Raw genomic sequence first — 20,226 nt, forward strand, 5'->3', positions numbered from 1 at the left:
CGACACTCCGTTCATAAAAAATAGCAGACATAGATGGAAGCTCATGCTCCGCCACAAAGGGATTCAGATGAAGCCCCCTTGTCCGACCCCGTCGAGCCCACCGTCTGACTTGCTCTGTCGCCAGCAGAGCAAGCGTGCCTCGCAACAGAGGTGGAGCGCCTTGAGGCCACCTCTCTCATCTACAAGATTATTGATAGCCGTCCCAGTCGAGGAGAGGTACGCGACCTTCTACAGGCCTGCCTTCTAGCAGAGGTGGGGAAGATCATTGACATTCAGCTTCTCGAGTGGGGATACTATCAGATAGAGTTTTGAGACTCCCGAGATGGCGGCTAAGGTTATCTCGATGAGCCTGTTGGCCATCCGAGCAATCAGAGCTCATTTCCGACAGTGGCGCCATGGGTTCGATCCCACATTAGATGTTCTTGTAGAGGAGGCAAACTTGCCTATTTCGGTCTGCTTGGCCTGAGGCGGGAATACCTATCGCTTCTTTCCAGGATTGGTTCCGAGATCGAGACGGTCTTGGAGACCTCGTGTAGGACAGCTACAGCTGCAGCCAAGGCTGTTGGTGTGCCTTCAGTATGCATTTTGGTTCGTGGCTCATACTCTCTCGAAGGTGGCCTTCTACCTAGGGTGAGTGGGGGATGGTTACGCCAGAGGGTGGAGTGTCCGTCTTGGGGAGGCAATTCTCAGGAGTGATAGTGGATGGTGGATTTGGCATCAGCTCATCGGTAGACCATGGCTACGACACACTAAAGCACTTCATGATTGGGGAAACGACGCCATGTGGATACATACTCCTGGCTCCTCGATGCAACCCATTCGCCTAGAGGGAGGCATGGATCCCGTCGTGCAACATAGTTCTTTGTCCCTAGCAACCAGCCTTGAATTGGAACAGCCTACTCCACCTGACGGGTCAGACGAGGATCTGTTGGAATGGTTGGATGCTACCAAATCTATGCCTTGTTATGGAGTCTATTCACTCTTTGCCTGAAGGTACACCCTCTTCCAATGTTCCACAGTAACTAAACCTAATGAGCCACCTAAGCCAGCTCAAAGGTTGAAGGTCACAGAAGCTACTCCCCATGCGCCCTTGGTGGAAGCCTTTGGATTTGGTGAGCCTATGAAGAATCATAGAAGCGGGAAGAAATCTCTTCTACAGGATTTCACCCCCCCTCCCTCAAACATCAGCCCCATTGGTGTGTGCTTCTCCAACTAGGACAAAGCTCTCCTCTGTGTCTAGCGAACTCCTTTCACAGAGCTCCCTCAAGACGGGATACAAAAAAAAAAAAGTATATTTCAAGCTTGATGAATTTCCTGCTCATGATATTTGTCTGCTCATGGACATTCCCAGCCACACCCCTCTACCCTCGCCCCTTCACCCCTCACTACCCCTCTCTCCCTCCTCGTCCCTACCACACCCTCCTCCCTTAGTATCCTCTAGACCCTATCCCCTCCTCGCCCTACCACCCTCACACCCTCTCCCCCCTATCTACCCCCTATCGCCTTGCCCCTAACCTCCCCCTACTCGCTCCTACCCACCCCCTCACACCCTCTCGCCCCTATCTACCCCGTATCCCCTCGCCCCTACCAACCCCCTCCCTTGCCGTCGCCCCTACCCTCCCCCTACTCGCCCCTATTGTCACAAAGTGATGACGTGGTGGACAGTAGAAACCCTAATTTCTGACTGAAACCCTAAAATTCCTGCGAACCCTAAAATCTGCCAGAAACCCTAATTTGCAGCAAACCCTAATTTCAGGCTGAAACCCTAATTTAGAAACCCTAAAAGCTGCCGGGAGTGCCGTGGCAGGGCCGTACGGATTTCCGGAATTTGCGCCGCAAATTGTGCTGACAGCTTTTGGCTTGCTTTTTGGGCTCCACGCCAAGAGAGAGAGAGAACCTGCTTTTTTTTGGTAAAAAAAAAGATACTCTCTAAGAGAGGGAGAGAGAGAACTGAGGCTTTTTAATTTTTAAAAGCTTTTGGGGCTCTGCTTTTGGGCATCCCTTGTACCTTCAAATATGTGGAGAGGGCTTCACTTCTCAGAGCATTTGGACGCAGAGTCTGAGAGTGAAACCCTAGCCATACTCTTGTACTTTGATCTGATTAATATAAAAGGAAATACTGAAAGGGGCTCCAGTCTTTGGGGCCAATATCTCTAGGCACGGAACTCCGCCGGGCCAGTGCAAATCTATTGTGATCTGTGAATTGTTTTGAAGTGGTTATTTGGTGCTGTCGCGGTTGATTCTTGACTTGGAGTGTCCAAGTCTGTTACAGTGGTATCAGAGCACGGCCGATTTCTCTTCTACGGGAAATCCGATCCCCAATTTTTTTCCCGTGGCACCTATGACTTCAGGCAATGATCAGTCGACTCCCTCTGCATCTGGAGATGCGGGCAGGGATCACAACGAAGATTCCGACACGGAGTATGGCCCGCCTAGGCCTACTCCAGCGGAGCAACGAGAGATGGAGCGTCGAAAATTGATTGATGATGCAACAAAGATGATGCTCAATTTTGCCAAGGACCCGAAGATGGCAAAATATATGAACCAGACCTCTTTGGAAGAGGTACAGACGGAGTGGCAAAGAACCACAACACCACTCCCGAAACCCGCTCTCAAGAAACCTTCTGCCTCCAAGAAATATACGGAGGAGGAACTGGAGAATGTGGTTGATGCACGGGTTGCTCAGCTTTTCGACGTGCAAAAGCAGGGCAAAAAGCAAAAGAAAAGCACTGACTTTCGAGGTTATTTGGTTCGTCAGTCGACTTTTGACAGGGCAAAGAAGCAGAAGAAGCGTGTTCGATTTGAAGGAGTACCCAGTTCTTCTTCTTCTTCTTCTTCTTCTTCTGACAGTTCTACTAGCTCCTCAGACTCGAGCGAAGAAGACAGAAAAAGCAAAAAGCGAAGCAAGAAAGAAAGCTTCGGAAAGGGCAAGAAAAAGGCAAAGAAGGCTACATCTCGCTCAGAGATTGACAGTTCTACTGAGGACTCGTCTACAGACAGCTCAGAACTTTTATGCGAACAAGAAGAATTTTATTTTACAAAGCTAACCAATATGACTTTCTCGAAGATAAAAGCAAGAAAGTCCGAGAGTTTAAGGAAGGTGGCCACTCGATCAAGTTTGATACTTTTTTAGGATACTCAGATGCTTCGAAGGCTTTGTCGTTCATACAGCAGTTTGACATCGCTTTTGCGGGAGGACGCTATTCAGAGCACTCCAAGATTCGGAGAGCTGCCTCTTACTTTAAGAGGAATGCTCGTACTTGGTGGTCCACGCTTCTTTTAAACAAGACTGCGCTAGTTAAATGGCTGAAATTTAAGAAGCTTTTTATTTCTTCTTGGTTGACGCAAGAATATGAACGAGATATACGAGCTGCTTGGAACCATCTTCGGATGACCAAGAAAGATACAATCAATGCTTATAGTGAAAGATTCTGGAGCTCTTTTCTACCCGCCTCTTCATTCAAGAAGATCTCGTTTAGACAACAGATTGAGCGGTTTACCTTGGGTCTACCTATAGAGATCCGAGACCACTGCTTGGAACAGAAGTCAACTTCTATTCAGGAGTTGATGAGTCATGTGAAGCGGGGCTTTGCAATTCACTCTGGTAGTCTGACCTACCCCACAGATGAGGTCACGACACAACGAACCGGACAGGCTTCTTGGAATGAAAGTAGAAAAAGAAAGAGCAACCAAGAGAAAAAGGATGCACGACCCATGCTTACTCCTAAGGAGCGGACTCGCTTCATCAAGGAGGGGAAGTGCTTTGGATGCGGGAAATTGGACATATCTCCGCGAAGTGCCCTAAAAAGGCACAGAAAGAACAGAATGACAAGGACGACGAAAGGCCTGAGAGCTCGAGAGCAGCTGAGGATCGTGTACGAAAAGGCAAGATGAAAACAAGACTAGTTCTAGATTGTGTGGGTACTGATCCCGACACCATGGATGAAAGTACAAACTTTGCCGCTTTTTGGTGCAAAGTGAAGGATCAGGAAGCTCTTTTGAAGGAGCCAAGGCCAACTTCTTTTTACTTGGAATTGGCGGCTCGATTTGGAATTACGCCCGACAGACTGATGCCACAGGCGGAGGTAGTTCGACTGGCACCCGGATGGGATGTTTCCATTACACCGAGCATTGGCAAACTTCGTTTGCAATGACAGGGGTGTTTAGGGCACGCGAGGGACGTTCTACTCAGGATCCCTTGGTACCACAAGAACTACGCCGTGGTTAACTACTCGGCCGAGAAAGCGACTTTGATAAATGAAGGGCTTAGAGATTGTACTTGATGAACTTCAGTTTCTTACTCATAATTTTGGGAGAGAACTGAATGATGGATAAAGGTTGAATATGTTTTGACCTGATCAAAAGAACGCCAAGATTTTTCTCCACACTCATGCCGATTGCTTTTCAGAGGGCCTGAAGATCATACCATTGATCTGATGCCTGGTAGTACACCACCGAACCGGCCACCCTATCGTGTGAGCCGAGCACAAAATGAAGAGATTATGAACCAAGTGAAAGACCTCTTGGCAAAGGGTCTTGTCCAGCCTAGTACTTCACCGTATTGCTCTCTAGTGTTGTTGGTTTTGAAGAAAGACGGATCTTGGAGAATCTGCATCGATTATAGAGCTCTCAACAAAATCACCATCAAGAACAAATTTCCGATTCCTCGGATCGATGATATACTCGACAGGTCACAGGGATCCTTGTGCTTTAGCAGGATTGACTTGAACAGTGGATATCATCAGATCAGGATAGCGCCGGGAGACGTCTACAGGACAGCTTTTCGGGCGACTTTTGGGTTATTTGAGTTTTTGGTGATGCCTTTTGGCTTAACCAATGGTCCTGCGAAATTTAACCGGATGATGGATAGGATTTTTCGAGAGTACTGGCTATTTGTTGGCACTTTCTTTGACGACATCATTGTTTTCTCCAAGAATGAGGGAGAACACAGAGATCATCTGCTTTAGGTCGTTAAGGCATTACGAGATCACAAGTTAGTGATTAATGCAAAGAAAAGTGAATTTTTCCTAGCAGAGATACACTTTTTGGGACACATTGTGTCAGCAGCAGCAGGAGTGCAAATGGATCCGGCCAAGATAGAGACTATCCGTGATTGGCCCGACTTGAGGAATGTCCATGAAGTTAGAAGCTTCTTGGGACTGTGTTCGTACTACAGGCGGTTCATATGAAAGTTTGCAGAGGTTGCTTCCCCTTTGCATATCTTGACATAGAAAGGAGTACTTTTTTCGTGAGGACCCACAGAGGTGACTGCCTTTCAGACATTGAAAGAGAAATTGACTACGGGACCTATTTTGATTTTGCTGGACTTGCAGAAGTCATTTGAAGTATATTGTGATGCTTGTGGTCGTAGTCTGGGTGCGGTCTTGATGCAAGAAGGCCATGTCATAGCTTACGAGAGCCGTTTGTTCTCTAGGCCGGAGATGACAACACAGATTTATGAGAAAGAGCTTTTGGCGGTTATCCATGCTCTTACTCAGTGGCGGCATTACCTACTCGGAGCGGATTTTACTGTCTTCATAGACCATCAGAGTTTGTGCTACTACTTGTCACAGAAGCAGCTTTCGGAAAAGCAGATGCGGTGGGCGAACATCTTGTCACAGTTCCACTTCTAGATTGTCCATGTGCAGGGACAAAAGAATGTGGTGGCAGATGCTTGGTCTCGGAAACCGTTGGTTCTGGCGATTTCCGCGATACATCATAGGAGCTTCAAGGATATGGTCGAACGGTATGCCACAGATACAGATTTTGCAGATATTCTCACACGGATATGGGATGGGGAAACAGTAGCTAGATACTCCCTTTGGGAAGGCTACTTGATGAAAAAGACTATGTTGTTCGTTACACAGCCGTTGAGGGAAAAGTTTATGACTGAATGCCACTGTCCACCTTTTACGGGTCACCGCGGCATTGCTACCACCATGAAAGGGGTAGAGAGATACTTCTTTTGGCCGAGACTCAAGAAAGATGTGGAAGAGTTTGTGCGCAGTTGCTTGGTATGCCAGAAGGTCAAGTTTGACAGGCATAAGGCACAGGGATTGTTACAGCCTTTACCCATACCCACTCGCCCCTGGGAAAGTATAGCGATGGATTTAATTTTTTATCTCCTGAGAACACAGAGTGGTCAAGATGGTATCTGGACTGTTATTGACAGATTTAGCAAACAGGCTCATTTCATTCCAGTGAAGAAAACAGTCAAGCCGGATCACTTAGCGAGACTGTTAGTGGCCCAGATTTTCAAATTACATGGCATGCCTGAGACGATTGTCTCCGATAGAGACCCCAGATTTACGAGTTTATTTTGGAAGGCAATTTGAGAGAACATTGGCACGCGGTTGCAGTTCTCGTCATCGTTCCACCCGCAGACTGACGGGCAATCCGAGATTGCCAATTCAGTGGTTCTAGATTTATTGAAGTCTTATGTTTCAGATCAGAAGACTCAATGGGAAAGATATTTACCTTTGGTGGAATTTGCCTATAATAACACGATACACTTTTCAACGGGGAAGGCGCCATTTGAGATTGTTGAAGGTGCTGTGAAGGTTCCACCCTTCCTGAGCACGAAAGATAAGATCTTTGAAGCGGATGAATATATGCGAGATCTGGATACGGCTTTTGCCAAGGTTCGCGAGACTTTGCAGAAGTCTCAAGAACGATAGAAAAAGGCAGCAGATCGCCATCGGCGCGACATAAAATTGAAGGAGGATGATTGGGTGCTCTTACGTTTTGAGAAGGCACGCCTACGAAAGAAAAAGAGAAAGGAGAGGCTTTTTCCAAAGCTTAGTATGCGATACTATGGCCCTTTCCAGATTACTGAAAAGATAAATGATGTCTCCTTCCGATTGAAACCGCCAGAAACTTGGAGGATTCACAATGCTTTCCATGTGAGTCTCTTGAAACCTTTTAAAGGTGATGTGCCTGATGATGGGGAGCCTGATGAGCAACCCGAAGTGGAAGAAAACGAGGAGATCCTTGTTCCTGAACAGATTTTGGCACATAAGGATACGAAGAATAAGGGTAAAGTCCGACGGCGGTTCTTGGTTAAGTTCAAGAATTATCCTGCACTTGATGCGAAGTGGATGGAGCAGGAGGACCTAGCAGATACTCCTCAGATTGTGAAACTTTACCTCGATGCTTTTGGTTTAGCATAGTCTACTCCAAATGGAACCTAGAATTCAGCTTGGCCGGAGATCTGGTGCAGTGGGATGCACAAGAGGGGAGTCACTCCACTCCTTTGTCAACAGATGCCTTGATTTAGATACTAGAGTCACTGATGTCTCTTTGAGCTTCAGGGATACTGAGAGCTGACAGTATTCTGCTGTATGACTTTATGAAATGGAATTCCTGATAATGATACTGATTTGTTCTTGACATCTTGTGAGTGGAGGAACTCATAGACGAAATGACTGCAGCATTTTGGTCTGATTGATCTCGAATAGACATGGTTGCAATAGGGGTTAGTCAATCGGACATCGATGAGGTCCCGATTGGACCTAGATGTGATTGCTAGCTACATTGCCGATAAATCATGGTCTAAGATCCGAATTAATGTTGAATGTCATGTGATGTGACTGTCATTTTGGTACATGTGCTAGATGTGTGTTCCTAGTACGTAGGTACTAACAGTCAGTGTCTGCTAAGATGGTTTATGGCTTTTGTCGGTTTTGCAGGCGTAATCGCAGTCGATTACAATGCTTTCAAGAGGGGGGTATGTCACAAAGTGATGACGTGGCGGACATCAGAAACCCTAAAATTATTGCAAACCCTAAAATTTGCCAAAAACCCTAATTTTCAGCAAACCCTAATTTCAGGCTGAAACCCTAATTCAGAAACCCTAAAAGCTGCCGGGGGTGCCACGTGGTAGGGCCGTACGGATTTCCGTAATTTGCGCCGGATTTTGTGCCGCAAATTGCGCTGACAGCTTTTGGCTTGCTTTTTGGGCTCCACGCCAAGAGAGAGAGAGAACCTGCTTTTTTTTTTGTTAAAAAAAAAGATACTCTCTAAGAGAGGGGGAGAGAGAAGTGAGGCTTTTTAATTTTTAAAAGCTTTTGGGGCTCTGCTTTTGGGCATCCCTTGTACCTTTAAATATGTGGAAAGGGCTTCACTCCTCAGAGCATCTGGACGCAGAGTCTGAGAGTGAAACCATAGCCACACTCTTGTACTTTGATCTGATTAATATAAAAGGAAATACGGAAAGGGGCACCAGTCTTTGGGGCCAATATCTCTAGGCACGGAACTCCGCCGGGCTAGTGCAAATTATTGTGATTTGTGAATTGTCTTGAAGTGGTTATTTGGTGCTGTCGCGGTTGATTCTTGACTTGGAGTGTCCAAGTCTGTTACACCTACATCACCCCCTCACACCCTCTCGCCCCTATCTACCCCCTATCCCCTCGCCCCTACCCACCCCCTCCCTTGCCCTCGCCGCTACCCTCCCCCTACTCGCCCATACCCACCCCCTCCTTCGCCCTCGCCCCTATCTAGCCCCCGTCGCCCCTTCCCACCCCTTTCTCCCCCTCTGGCCCCTATCTAGCCCCCCCCTTGCCCCTATGTGGCCCCCCCTCGCCCCTACCCCTACCCACCCCCTTTCCCCCCCTCACCCCTACCGACCCACCCTTCTCCTCTCACCCCTATGTAACCCAACCCCCTCACCCCTCCCCTACCTACTTTCTACTTTCTGGTCAGCTTACCTCATTGAGCCGGGGTCATTACTTCTTCAGCACATCATTACTTTGTCGATGTTCATGCTGTTCATGTTCAGGTTTTGCTGAGTCTTACTGTTATTGCTGTGTTGCTCATTGTCTTCTGTGTTTGCATTCTGTGGAGTGAGACATCATGCACATTGCGCTGAGGAGCACCCACTATAGAGGGCACGACGCATTATCTCCGCTACAAGCTGCCATGTCATCAATCATTGCAAAACGTAGATTGTCCGTACAACTGCCACGTCAACACCTCTTGCGCAATTTCATCTCCTTGGCTTATTTTTAACAACCTTGTGTCCCTTGGGCCCCATCCGAAAGGGACCATAGGTTGGGTCAACTTATAGAGTCATAAATCATCTGCTAGGGTCTTGCCACGTCATCACTTTTTTTTTTTTTTGTTTTTTGTGACATGTGCCGTACCCTCCTCAATGATGGCTCTGAGTGTCAGAATATGGTAAAGAGTGGAGAAGCCTCTCCTAAAACTGGCCTGTCCCACTGCTCATATGTCCTCACTTTCTGCCCATATGCTCAACTGCTGCTCAAGGATAGATGCATACAACCGTGCCAATGTGTGTCGAATCATAATAGTACAATAGTTTCTAGGCTTTGTAGGATCACCTGCCTTGAGGATAGGCACAATAGTAGACAGTCTTCAAGTCTCAGGTAGACCCTCACACGTGACACGATTGAATAGAATTGCAAGAATCTGTGCCAGCACATCTCTAGCATGTATAAGGTGCTCTGCTATTAGACCATCATGATCATATGCCCTCTTGGGCCTCATCCTGTCAATGGGCATCTTTACCATCTCAGTGGTAAAGAAGGTACTCGTAGATGGGCATGGCTCAGGAGGATCTGGAAGGGGTGTCAGTCCAGGGACTGTATATAAGGATGTTCCATACTCACCCCACACATCAAAAGTAATCACTGGGGGATGGGAGTGTTCATGAAAGAACGCCATGTCTCTCTTGAGTCTCTACTAGAGAGAGAGAGAGAGAGAGAGAGAGAGAGAGAGAGAGAGAGAGAGAGAGAGAGAGAGAGAGAGAGAGAGAGAGAGAGAGAGAGATGAGATGAGATGAAATGAAATGTTATATTTATTATTAACGTCTTCAAAAGGCCAGAGTGACCTATGAGACCAAACTGATACAAATGTGGTGAATCTGGTACAATGTCTGAAAAGTGTGAGATTGTGAAAATAAATGCGAAAAACTAAATACAAAGTATTAGATAAACTTCTTAGGAGCATTCTGGGTGTCTGGCTAGAATGATTCTAATCCTTTGTTGTAGTCTCCTCCGGTGAAGCGTGCTTCTGCATCTCGGTCGTGGTCGTCTCGATTTCCTAAGCTAAGTCGCCCTGTCAATGAGGGTGCCTTTGGTATGAATGTGGGTATTCCTTTGTGCTCGCTTCTGGCCTCTTGCTTCTCCTTCCATTCCTGCTTCTCCCGATCCGAAGAAATCTGTGATCTGCCTCTGAGGTTGTAGTGCTCTTTTTCTTCTCATTAGATTATCCCTGTGCCGATGTAGTTCCAGTAGGTACAGGCCTAGGCACCTTTGATCTTGGTATTGCATGACTCTATCTAGAGGTCCAAAGACTTCTTTAAATAGGCAATGGAAACGCCCACGTATCTCATAGTATACGGTGCAATGGCATATGTAGTGTAATTCTGTCTTTGGCTCCATTCCGCATAACTTGCAAATTCTGCTCTCAGGTGGGATTCCCCTAAATTTGCCAAATTCAATTTCCAGCTGGTGTGAGGATGTACGAATCTGACCAATAGCACATCTCAAACCATGCGACAGGTGGGTATCCATGTAGTTCGGGTGAATCACAAAACCATCTTCAGATAGCTGTAGGAAGTTTTCTTTGTAGTCGGCCATCTTCGTGCCCAATTCTTGTGTAGGGTCTACCCATGTCCTCTTAGTGTCCAACTGTATAAGATCTTGGCGGATGATTTTATTAATCTCCGTTCGTGTGATTGCCAGTGATGAGCCTCAAGAGAGTATTGGAAGGGGGGTAAGAGAGAGTGATGTCTGCTCCTCTGGCTGTCCCATATCTAGTGAAAAGAAATCTGTAATCTGTCTCTAGGACTCTCTCTCTAGCTCTCCCCAGTAAAGTGTCTCTATATTTGTGTAACTCAAGTAGATATAGCCCAAGACATCTCTGATCCCTAGAGAAAGGACCGAAACCCTCTCTGAATAAGCAGCAGAAACGGTCCCGTATCTCATAGTACATTGTCCAATGACATATATAATGTAGCTCTGTCTCTGGCTCTAGCTGGCATGAGCGGCATATCTTGCTGTCCGCTGGTATCCCTCTGAATCTACCAGTCTCAATCTCCAGTTGATGTGAGGATGTGCGTATCTGACCAATCGCACACCGCAACTATTGTGTCCATGTAGCTGGGTTAAATCACAAATCCATCTCCTGTGAGGTGGAGAAGATGCTCTCTGTAGAAATCCATCTTCGTGCCCAACTCTTGTGGTGGCTCTATCCTTGTCCTCCTGGTATCCAGCTGGATCAAGTCCTGATGAATGAGTCTAGTAATCTCCACCCGTGTAAGAGACATCAAGGGTCCCTGAAGAGAGTACTGGAAAGGGGGCAGTCTGCTGTCCATAGTGAAGCCATGCGTCTGAAACCATGATGTCATCTGTGCATATGTGAGAGAGAGAGAGAGAGAGAGAGAGAGAGAGAGAGAGAGAGAGAGAGAGAGAGGTTATATTAACGTCCTTAAAAGGCCAAAATGACCTATGAGACCAATCTGTTACAAAATAGTGAATCTGATACCATGTCTAGGTACAAAAGAAATAGAACAAAATTACTACTACTACTAGAATCCATCCTCATCTGCACTCTGGATGTCGAGAGAGTATGGCTCGAATCTTTTGCTGTAATCTCCGTCGATGCCGTGTAGCCCCTCTCATCAATCGTGGCCGTCTCGATCTTCGTAGCTCTAGTGCTCGGTCGATGAGAGTGCCGGTAGTGGTTGGATGAGTGTGGGCCGAGCTCTGCAGTGATGGCTGCTGCTCTGGCTGTCCCATATCTAGTGAAAAGAAAGCTGTAATTTGTCTCTGGGACTGTCTCTCTCTAGCTCTCCCCAGTAAAGTGTCTCTATATCTGTGTAGCTCAAGTAGATATAGCCCAAGACATCTCTGATCCTCATAACTCATAACCCTGGAGAAAGGATCGAAACCCTCTCTGAATTAGCAGTGGAAACGGCCCCGTATCTCATAATACATTGTGCAATGACATATGTGATGTAGCTCTATCTCTGGCTCTAGCTGGCATAAGCGGCATATCCTGCTATTTGCTGGTATCCCTATGAATCTACCAGTCTCAATCTCCCACTGATGTGAGGATGTGCATATCTGACCAATGGCACACCGCAAACCATGAGATATATGTGTGTCCATGTAGCTGGGTCGAATCACAAACCCATCTCTTGTGAGGTGGAGAATATTCTCTCTATAGAAAGCCATCTTCATGCCCAACTCCTCTTGCGGCTCTATCCATGTCCTCCCGGTATTCAGCTGGATAAGGTCTTGAAGAATGAGTCTAGTAATCTCCACCCGTGTAAGAGACATGGAGGTTGCCTGAAGAGAGTATTGGAAAGGGGGCAACCTGTCCATGGTGAAGCCATGCGTCTAAAACCATGATGTCATCTGTGCATACCAGCATGAAGTGTCCCCTTGAAGAGCTAACTGCCTAGAAGACTCAAGGGCCAGTCTAGCATATCTGTCTCTAGTACTATCCCACAAGGTGTGCACAAAGGAGACCTGGTAATTGCCTTAATCTCCATAGGAGGGGCAACTAGCTCTGCTCGAATGATAGCGTGGGGTACGGAGGACTTGGCTCTGATCAGTCAAGAGAACATAGATACCAAGGGCCTCTACATACGTCTCCAACCATCCTGGCCTACCGAAGGTCCCCATATCTGCACCCCATACAACATAGCTGAGGCTACTAAAGTGTCACGAGGACGTGGCAACTGCTAACCTTAGTTGTTGGTTTGTTTCCAATGATTTTTGTTTAATTTTTGAGACCCTCTTTTTGAAGTTGTAAATGGTCGGACATTGTATGGCCAATGTGAACGGTAGTTTCACCTGCATATGGGAAGTTGGTCGGCATTGGAACTCATAAAGTAAAAGGATGTCTAGGTTCAGTTCAAGATCATGTAGGTACCCCCGTCGCACTTAGTAAGTTGGTGGATACTAGGAAGTGAACTCAATAAAGGTACAATGTCAAGGTGGGGTCACCAAAGGAAAGTACCCGACAACTGGCCTACATTGCATTTTTGGATGCGGTCCCAGTGGGGATTGATGGTTAGATAACCAGTGGGAGTCCAACGGAAGCATCCCCTAAAATTTAGGGAACTGCTATTTTGGGCCACGAAATCTATTCGCGTCATTAGCTTCAGAATGACTCTGCTGCAAAGTCAACCGATGCACCAATTGAGAGATTTTTAAGTAAGAAGCCCAATGCGGGGAAATTGCATGCATGAGTGCCAAGGGGCACTTTTTGACCAATTTACCAAGTCTGGGAGAACAGAACTCGTAATTGACTTTTTGGAGCAGTTTTGGAGGCTGATAACTCTGATTCCAGCCTTTGCTGCGTTTTCATCGATATGTAGGTTTTGGCAGCCATGAAACTCTTCTCTTTTTGCATCTATTTGTTAACAGATACATTACAGGTCGAGCGCAAAAGAGGGGGCGCTCGATTTATGCTGGGGGGATGCCTCATTTGTGAAACCTGTCATAGGTTAAGAGTTATGGAGTGCTTCCTTTCCACTCTATGTACAATGTGGTGCTAGGAGTGATGACCTGCACACTACACAGTGCTCTCTCTCTGCCCTACGTGCAGTTATGTGATGCCCCACAAGAGGGCTTTTCATTTGGCTGATGTACAGCTGTGTGGTTTCATGCTTTTGTGCTGAGGCAAGAGCCTCCTTGAGCAGGAACAAGGGTAGCTAATTGCAAGCAGGCACCAGTGAGGGTCATAACCTCACCGTACAGGTGCATTTTCATCGCTGGTTATGAGCTGTTTTTCAGCCATACGGACACGAGAACCATGGGTAACAGTGCCCCACTGGCAGAGGACAGTTCGGGGACTGTTTAGGGCTGAAAACAGGGCAAAAACCAGTAAATACAGCGTGCTGAATTTACTGTTTTTGGGTTGGAACCAGAGGGTCTATGCCAGTGGAAGTAAGTTCCAACAGGGGAATTGGTTTTGCGCAAGTTTTGGGGTTGTTATGCTGTCGAAATTTGACCAAAACAGGTGGTATCTAGTTGGATACAGGTGAAGAATTCCCAGGACTCTACTTTGTAATTTACCCTCTCAAAGTATAAAGAAATACCGAAAGGGGCGCCAATTTTGGGGCCTACAGGTTGTCGGCATCTGCTCGGAGCATTCTAGCTTTCGAGCTGTGTGTGTACTTCAGTGTTAATTCCCATCGCAGGTTCCTTTTGCAACGTACTCTCTCTCTCTCTCTCTCTCTCTCTCTCTCTCTCTCTCTGTGTGTGTGTGTGTGTGTGTGTGTGTGTGTGTGTGTGTGTGTGTCTGAAGTAAAGTAAAGAATTTCGGGTGAAAGCCAAAGCCTCCCGCCCTACGGGCCAGTTCAAAAGTATCAAAGAGCCATAACTTTGTCCGAGTTTCCTGGAACTGAACCTGCGAACACATCCTCTCCAAGTTTCCCAAGGCCGCATAAGCTCTAGTCAATCTAGTATCTGCTGCTCTCCCCAAAGAAAACCTCGCCCCAATGAGGACAACCGCAAGGTAAGTGTATGCATTTGTATACTCTACTATCTCCCGACCATATGTGAAAGTCTGTGCTGATCTCCTGGTCCACTATGGTGTGGTGTTAAACACCATAAACTTGGTTTTACCAAGGTTTACATATAATCCACTATCCTTTGCAAAACTGTGTAATGCACGCAGCTGTCGCTGCATACCCTCTGGTGAGTCAGAGAGCAACACAATATCATCAGCAATGTTATATTAAACGTCTTCAAAAGATGAAATGAATTGAAATGTTATATTGAATGAAATGAAAGGTTATATTAAATGAAATGTTATATTGAATGAAATGAAATGTTATATTAAACGTCTTCAAAAGGCCAAAATGACCTATAAGACCAAATTGATACAATCCTTGTGGATCTAATCCAATGTTTGGGTACAAAAATAAAATGAAGTATAGTGAAAGATTAAACCAAAAGACTAAAATTGTCAAACCATCATCATCATCATCAATGCCAGAGGATGCTCGGCATCGGGTGTTGTCCAAGAAAGTATTGCATTGGTCTCGAAAGAGCTTTGTCAATGTCCGCCTCTGTAAATAGTCGTATTGGGCGTCTCCCATGTTGTGCTAGAATAGTCTTGATCCTCTGATAAGGCCTCCGTTGATGTCGTGGTTGCCCTCATTGATGTGGGCATCTAGCTCTCTCGAGCTCAGTGGCTCTGTCCACTAATATACCTCTGGTATAAGTGGGCTTTGAAGTCTGCTATGAAGCATGCTTATTTGGCGGTTGAGTCCCTACTCTAAAGAAGCGAGTGATTTCCCTCTGTGAATGTCTCCCACTGCGTGGTCTCCTTAAAAGACTCTCCGTGTGTTTGCGTAGCTCTCGCAAAAACAACCCAAGGCATATGTGATCTTGATATCTCATAACTCTAGCCAACAATTCAAATCCCTCTTTGAATAGAAAGTGAAAGCAGTCTCGTATCTCATAGTATACCCGACAATGACAAATGTGATGTAACTCTATGTCTGGCTCTATATGACACAACTGGCATATCCTGGCTTGCTAGTACTCTCCCAAATCTGCCAGTCTCAATCTCTAGTTGATGCGATGATGTGCGCATTTGACCAATAGCACATTGTATCCCAAAGGATAAATGAGTGTCCATATAGGCCGGTCTGATCATCCATCCTCTGGTAGTTGGAGAAGATGCTCTCTATAGAAAGCCATCTTCGGGCCCAACTCTTGTACCTGCTGTATCCATGTGCTTCTGGTATCTAATTCAATCAAACCCTAACGTATAAGTCTAGTGATCTCTGTCCGTGTGTGGGTGCATCCAAGGAGTACTGGAGGAATGGATGCAGTCTATGCTGAAGCAGCAAGCCATGTGACTGAAACCATGATGTCATCTGTCCATACCAGCATGCTGTGTCCCCCTGTAGCGCTAGCTGTCGGGATGACTCAAGGGCTCGCCGAGCATATCTGTCTCTGGGGAGGTCCCATAAATGATGCATGAAGGAAACTGATCTAGTAAGGGCCTGAACTACGAGAGGGAGGGCAGCTAGCTCGGCTGTAATAGTCTCATGTGGCATTGAGGCCTTAGCCCGAATCAGCCGAGAGATCATAGAGACTAGAGGCCTGTCCATACATCTCCATCCATCAATGCTACTAGATCTGCCATGGTGGTCCATTGAAAGTCCCCAAATCTGAACTAGCTGAAGCCACTAGAGTGTCAAAAAGCGACAGCTTTGTTTGAGGATCCTGCATCTGAACCTGCGAACACATCTTCTCCAATCCTCCCAAGGCTGCATGAGCTCTCGTCGATCTAGTTTTTTCTGCTATCCCCTCAATGAAAACACTGGTCCACTGAAGACTACCCCAAGATAGGTGTGTGCATCTGTATACTCCACCATCTCCTGGCCATATGTAAAAATGGGTGCTGGCCTCCTGACCCACCGTGGTGGTGTTAAACACCATAACCTTTGTTTTTCTCAAGCATGTTGAAGTCTCCCCCAACGCTAGTGCTCCAGAGCATGAATGGCCCCAACAATAGCAGCCCAAAACTGTGCTAGAGCATTCAATTGGTTGGGTGCGTAGACATTCAACAAGCCAGTCAACTCTCCCTGAAAACGGATGGTAAGCCATTGGGGCTTGTCAGGCACAATAACCCTTGTCCACAATAGCATGCCTCAAGGAATCCACAATTGAGATACATACACCTCCTTGGGCGCCCCTAGTGCCAAAGCTTGCAGATCAAAAAGTCACATTCTGACCGCGAAGTAATTCACCACGCCAAATACGGCTCTCGCACAAATGGTCCACCTGAAGGATCAAAATGTCAATGCATGCACCCACCAAACATCGCTGCAATTGCCGACTCAAGCAACCCCGGTAGGCAAAAATTGTGGTTCACTGAGTCCTTGAACATTCAATGATACAAGCCTCGTGGGAAGCTCAGTAAATTGAAGCTGCTATAACAGCAAAACCATCTGATACCGATAGTGCAAAGCGTGCTAGAGGCCAAAAGGCCTTAAGAAAATCAGGCATTCCCAGATGCCTCAAGTGATGCGAGAACTCCAAGACCTGAGTCTCGATATAGCTGGAAACACTATCCATTGACCACTCCTACTGACCTCTCCCATGCACAAGGGAAAAGAGAAGCCAACCCGAGAGTCAATGGCCTCATCCCCGCGAGGTGGTACATGGAAGATGTGAACTTTGATAGGGGAAGAGTGACATCTGCCTTTATATACCCAAAAGCCAGGTGATAGAGTAGTCAAATTTCTCCTTTTTGCGGCTCATGTCAAAAGCTACTGGCCTGTTAGGTATTGTCGAGATGGTGGAGATCTGAAGTTTTCAAAGTTTCGGTCAAGTAAGTTACTCTCATTTATGCATTTTTTAAGAGCAGTTTCAAGTGAAAATTTGCTTTCTTTTAATCTATTTTCATTTAAAAACAAATGATTTATTTATTCTTCTTTATCCTTTGTCTTGTCTGCTTTGCTTTTGTTTTTGTGTAAGCGTTTTAGTCTTTCGAGTCTATTAGTAAGTTCAGACTTTTCTGACCTATAGGTATGTGTGTGCGTGTGTCTCCAATTTCCAATTTCACTCATACTCTTTATCATTGTGTCTACTCTCTTGAGTTTTTTTTTTGGAAATAGAAAGATGAACTTGTTCTTCTAATTAATCAACTTGTAATTTTTTTTTTGATAGATAGAGTTATAGGCAGTAATTGGTTTTGTTGAAATAGAAAGATGAACTTGTTCTTCTAATTAATTAACTCTTAATTTTGGTTTGATAGATAGAGACATAGGCAGTAATTGATTTATATTTCCAATTAAGAACAGCACTCCAGGTGAAAATGTAATAATGACTTGTATTTTGTTTCTTAAATGGACAGAATTCAAAATGAAGAGTTTATGGTTCGAGCTTATAATGGTGGGCCAAATAATGTAACCAGCCAGTCAACATTAGTTTATTGGAATAAGTATCTCAAAGCCAAGCAAAGCTTGCTAGACCAAAGGTAATTCGTGTTTGTTAGTATGTCTCTGCAATTTCATGCGACAAAGTCTAAGTGAGCATCTAGTGTCATAAGCAGGCAATGCTGATCTCTTTCAAGTCAATGTTCATACAATCAACTCTTGATATTCTGAGCCTTGCTCTATGGTGAATATAGCATTTCTGGTCAATGACTTGATGTATGCTACTGAATAGTTTTCACACACACTGAATTGGGGTTGGCAATCACAAAAAGATCCGAAGATTAAGGTTAATACTCGTCACACTCTGAGATTAGTCCTAGCCTGCAAGTCACGCTTTGTGGTACCCCAATTATCAACCCCCGCCCCTTCCCCGCCCCCCCCCTGCCCCCGAAAAAAAAAAAAACAAAAGAAACCACCACCACCCCACACACACACACACATGCCCACACTAGCAAACAACTTGTTCTTCTCACCTTCCCGATTTCTCAAGCTGAGGCAGTTCTAGCAGCACCCAGACCGGATATTGCCATTACACCTGTGATAGGCAAACTTCGGTTGCATTGCCAGGGGTATCTAGGGAACGACGACTTTTAAATCATGCCTTTGGAGGGGTGTGACGTCCTTTTGGGAATCCCTTTTCCACAAGAACAATGTGGTGGTTGAGTACAGGGCGAGAAAAGCAACCTTGAAGAATGAAAAGGGTAGAAAGATAAGGTGAGGGAGCCAGTCTTGTGGCACCAAAGTTGACAAGGAGCGCTTTTTCACCTGTAAAATGACCAAGTTTTCGCTTGCATTATCTTTTTCGCTCAGCTCGATTCACTTAGAGAAAAAGCTTCAGGTGAGGTTGTGCTCTGTAATTTGCCAGTGCAGCATCGGATTGATGCAAAAGAGTAATATTACATACGAGGGCCAGTAGAGCAGCAGTCTTGAACCATTCACGCGAGTGTTGAGGAGTCGACACGGTAACCAGCTCGTCACTTTGACGCACGTGTGAAGAAGTTTGGGCGCAACATTATTGGGGTTTACCTTCACTGGAATTTGGGCCGCCATTCTATTGGCCCCCTTACGTTACCTGATGTAATATTGAAGGGCGAGTCAGTCCCACTTGTATCGGCTTTGGCCATTTCCAGATTAATGAAATCTAGTCTGTTTGTTTACTCGATCTTCTTACATGAGATAGATGACAAGAAAATGTCAAATTTGTCCGACCTTGAGAAGGAACGACAAGAATTTTTGCAAGCTCAAGCTGACTGTTTCTCTGAAGGCTTACCAGGAGAGTTACCTCCTGAGCGTCCTAAAGATCACACTATTGATTTGATTCCGTTTAAAGAAAAGAGTAGACAACAATACAAGAAAAAAACACTAGCATTACTGCACCTGAAATGAAAATGAAGAACATCTTCCTCACTCTATCTTCACCAACAGAGGGTTAATTCTGAATTGAAGTAGACACTTCTTTGCAAGTCTTTACATGGAAGTGACATCTGAATATGAGTCCCAAGGGATATATATGACCCTTGATTTAAGAGCTTCTCATTTTCAAATTAGTCATTTCTTATGTGGATGTATAAAAGCACATACTTCAACATGGAAGTGACATCTGAATATGAGTCCCAAGGGATATATATGACCCTTGATTTAAGAGCTTCTCATTTTCAAATTAGCCATTTCTTCTGTGGATGTATAAAAGCACATACTCCAACAAATAAACACATTTACATTAGCCAACTCCCTATGAAAATTCCATTGGCTTGGAGAAAAACCAGCTATGCTGGACGTCAATGGTTGCAGTTGCGTACAACCTTAAAGCAGGTATCCAAATGTGGCAGGGCCAGGGAGCCCTGGGCTGTTTTCAGCAGATGCGAAGCGAGTGCATCTCTCCAGATGCAATCACCTGTGCTTTCGTCTTGAAGGCATGTGGCACTGCCTTGGTAGACATGTATGCCCAGAATGTTGTCTCTTGAAGTGCATTGATTGCGGGATACGCCCAACAGGGACAGGGCCAGGAAGCTCTGGCTGGCTGTTTTCAGGATGCAAAGCGAGGGCATTTCTCCTGATGTAATCACCTATGCTTGCACCTTGAAAGCATGTGGCACTACTCAGGACTCCAATATGAGCAACGATGATATTGTTAGACAGGGGTTGCGTGCTTAGCACTGCCTTGATCAACATGTATGCCAGATGTGGTGCTCTTGAGAAAGCACAAAAAGTGCTTTTGGAGCTTTCTGTCCGGAATGTCGTCTCTTGGAACGCACTGATTGTGAGGTTTGCTCAACAGCGGCAGCGGCAGGGCC

The 20,226-nt window shown here is 45.8% G+C and overlaps 1 protein-coding gene across 3 annotated transcripts in view; it reads left to right on the top strand.

The window, feature by feature from the left end:
• The window catches only part of LOC147428117 (transglycosylase), a 174,461-nt gene that overhangs the window by 49,347 nt on the left and 104,888 nt on the right, over positions 1-20,226 (top strand). For all 3 annotated transcript variants that reach the window (XM_086496310.1, XM_086496308.1, XM_086496309.1), the window contains one exon: positions 17,851-17,973. In XM_086496310.1, coding sequence (XP_086352436.1) covers positions 17,851-17,973 — 123 coding nt within the window. The remainder of the gene's footprint in view (positions 1-17,850; positions 17,974-20,226) is intronic.

This window comes from Adiantum capillus-veneris, chromosome 23, assembly GCF_014529385.1.
Source record: "Adiantum capillus-veneris isolate H3 chromosome 23, ASM1452938v2, whole genome shotgun sequence".
Taxonomy (NCBI): domain Eukaryota; kingdom Viridiplantae; phylum Streptophyta; class Polypodiopsida; order Polypodiales; family Pteridaceae; genus Adiantum; species Adiantum capillus-veneris.